Genomic DNA, 761 nt, shown 5'->3' on the forward strand with positions numbered 1-761 from the left:
AGGTTTTCATTCCAACCAAGCAAGTCCACACCAAATTCTACCTGTTTCAATCTAATGTTTATTTTCAATGACCATTGGGTGTGGCCCTTGATTGGTTCGACTGAAAACCTGCACCCACCCCTGCCCTAACAGCAAGTTATTAGTAATTGGGAAGAACCTTGCATGTTCCCAATATACCAGAATTATAATGTGGCCTATCTGAGACTCCCTGAACAAGAGGGAAACTTTTCTCTGAGAGACCTCTAGAAATACCACAAGCTTTTAAAGAAAAAGTGCACATGAAGGGAGCTATGCCGGATATATAAAAAAAAATTCAGAGCAAACAGATGTCAAAATAGTTTAGACAGAAATTACCACAATTATTCAACATGGTATCGGTTTTATTTTCATTTTCAACAAAACAGAAGTGGGACACTACTGTGTCCGATTATGACTAAACATTTTGGGGCTCTTCTTGTTTTCCTGATTGAAAAAAATAAAAAACTAGAAAAACTAAATGTAATAAAATGCATTTAAACATAGAAACATTATACCTAGGTCAATTCTGCATTCACAGGCAGAGTACTACAACTTAATCTGGAAAAAACCCAGGTAACCCCGTGTACAGAAAAACATCGTCCACTACATTCCTTAGACCAACACAATACAAAATCTGAGCTTAAAAGAAAAGTGTAGTCCGATATTATTATTATTATTTTTTTTTTATTTTTTTTTTTTTACAAGTCCACCAAGAAGGGAAAAAAAAAAAAATCATTGTTTCT

At 34.4% G+C, this 761-nt stretch overlaps 1 protein-coding gene across 1 annotated transcript in view; it reads right to left on the reverse strand.

The window, feature by feature from the left end:
- Positions 1-359: 359 nt before the first annotated feature.
- smx5 overlaps positions 360-761 on the reverse strand; it is a 3,840-nt gene continuing 3,438 nt past the window's right edge. The window contains exon 5 of the mRNA XM_083570157.1: positions 360-761. This exon is cut by the window's right edge and continues 115 nt beyond it. Coding sequence (XP_083426283.1) covers positions 751-761 — 11 coding nt within the window. The 3' untranslated portion in view covers positions 360-750.

This window comes from Silurus aristotelis, assembly GCF_946808225.1.
Source record: "Silurus aristotelis genome assembly, chromosome: 2".
Classification (NCBI taxonomy): domain Eukaryota; kingdom Metazoa; phylum Chordata; class Actinopteri; order Siluriformes; family Siluridae; genus Silurus; species Silurus aristotelis.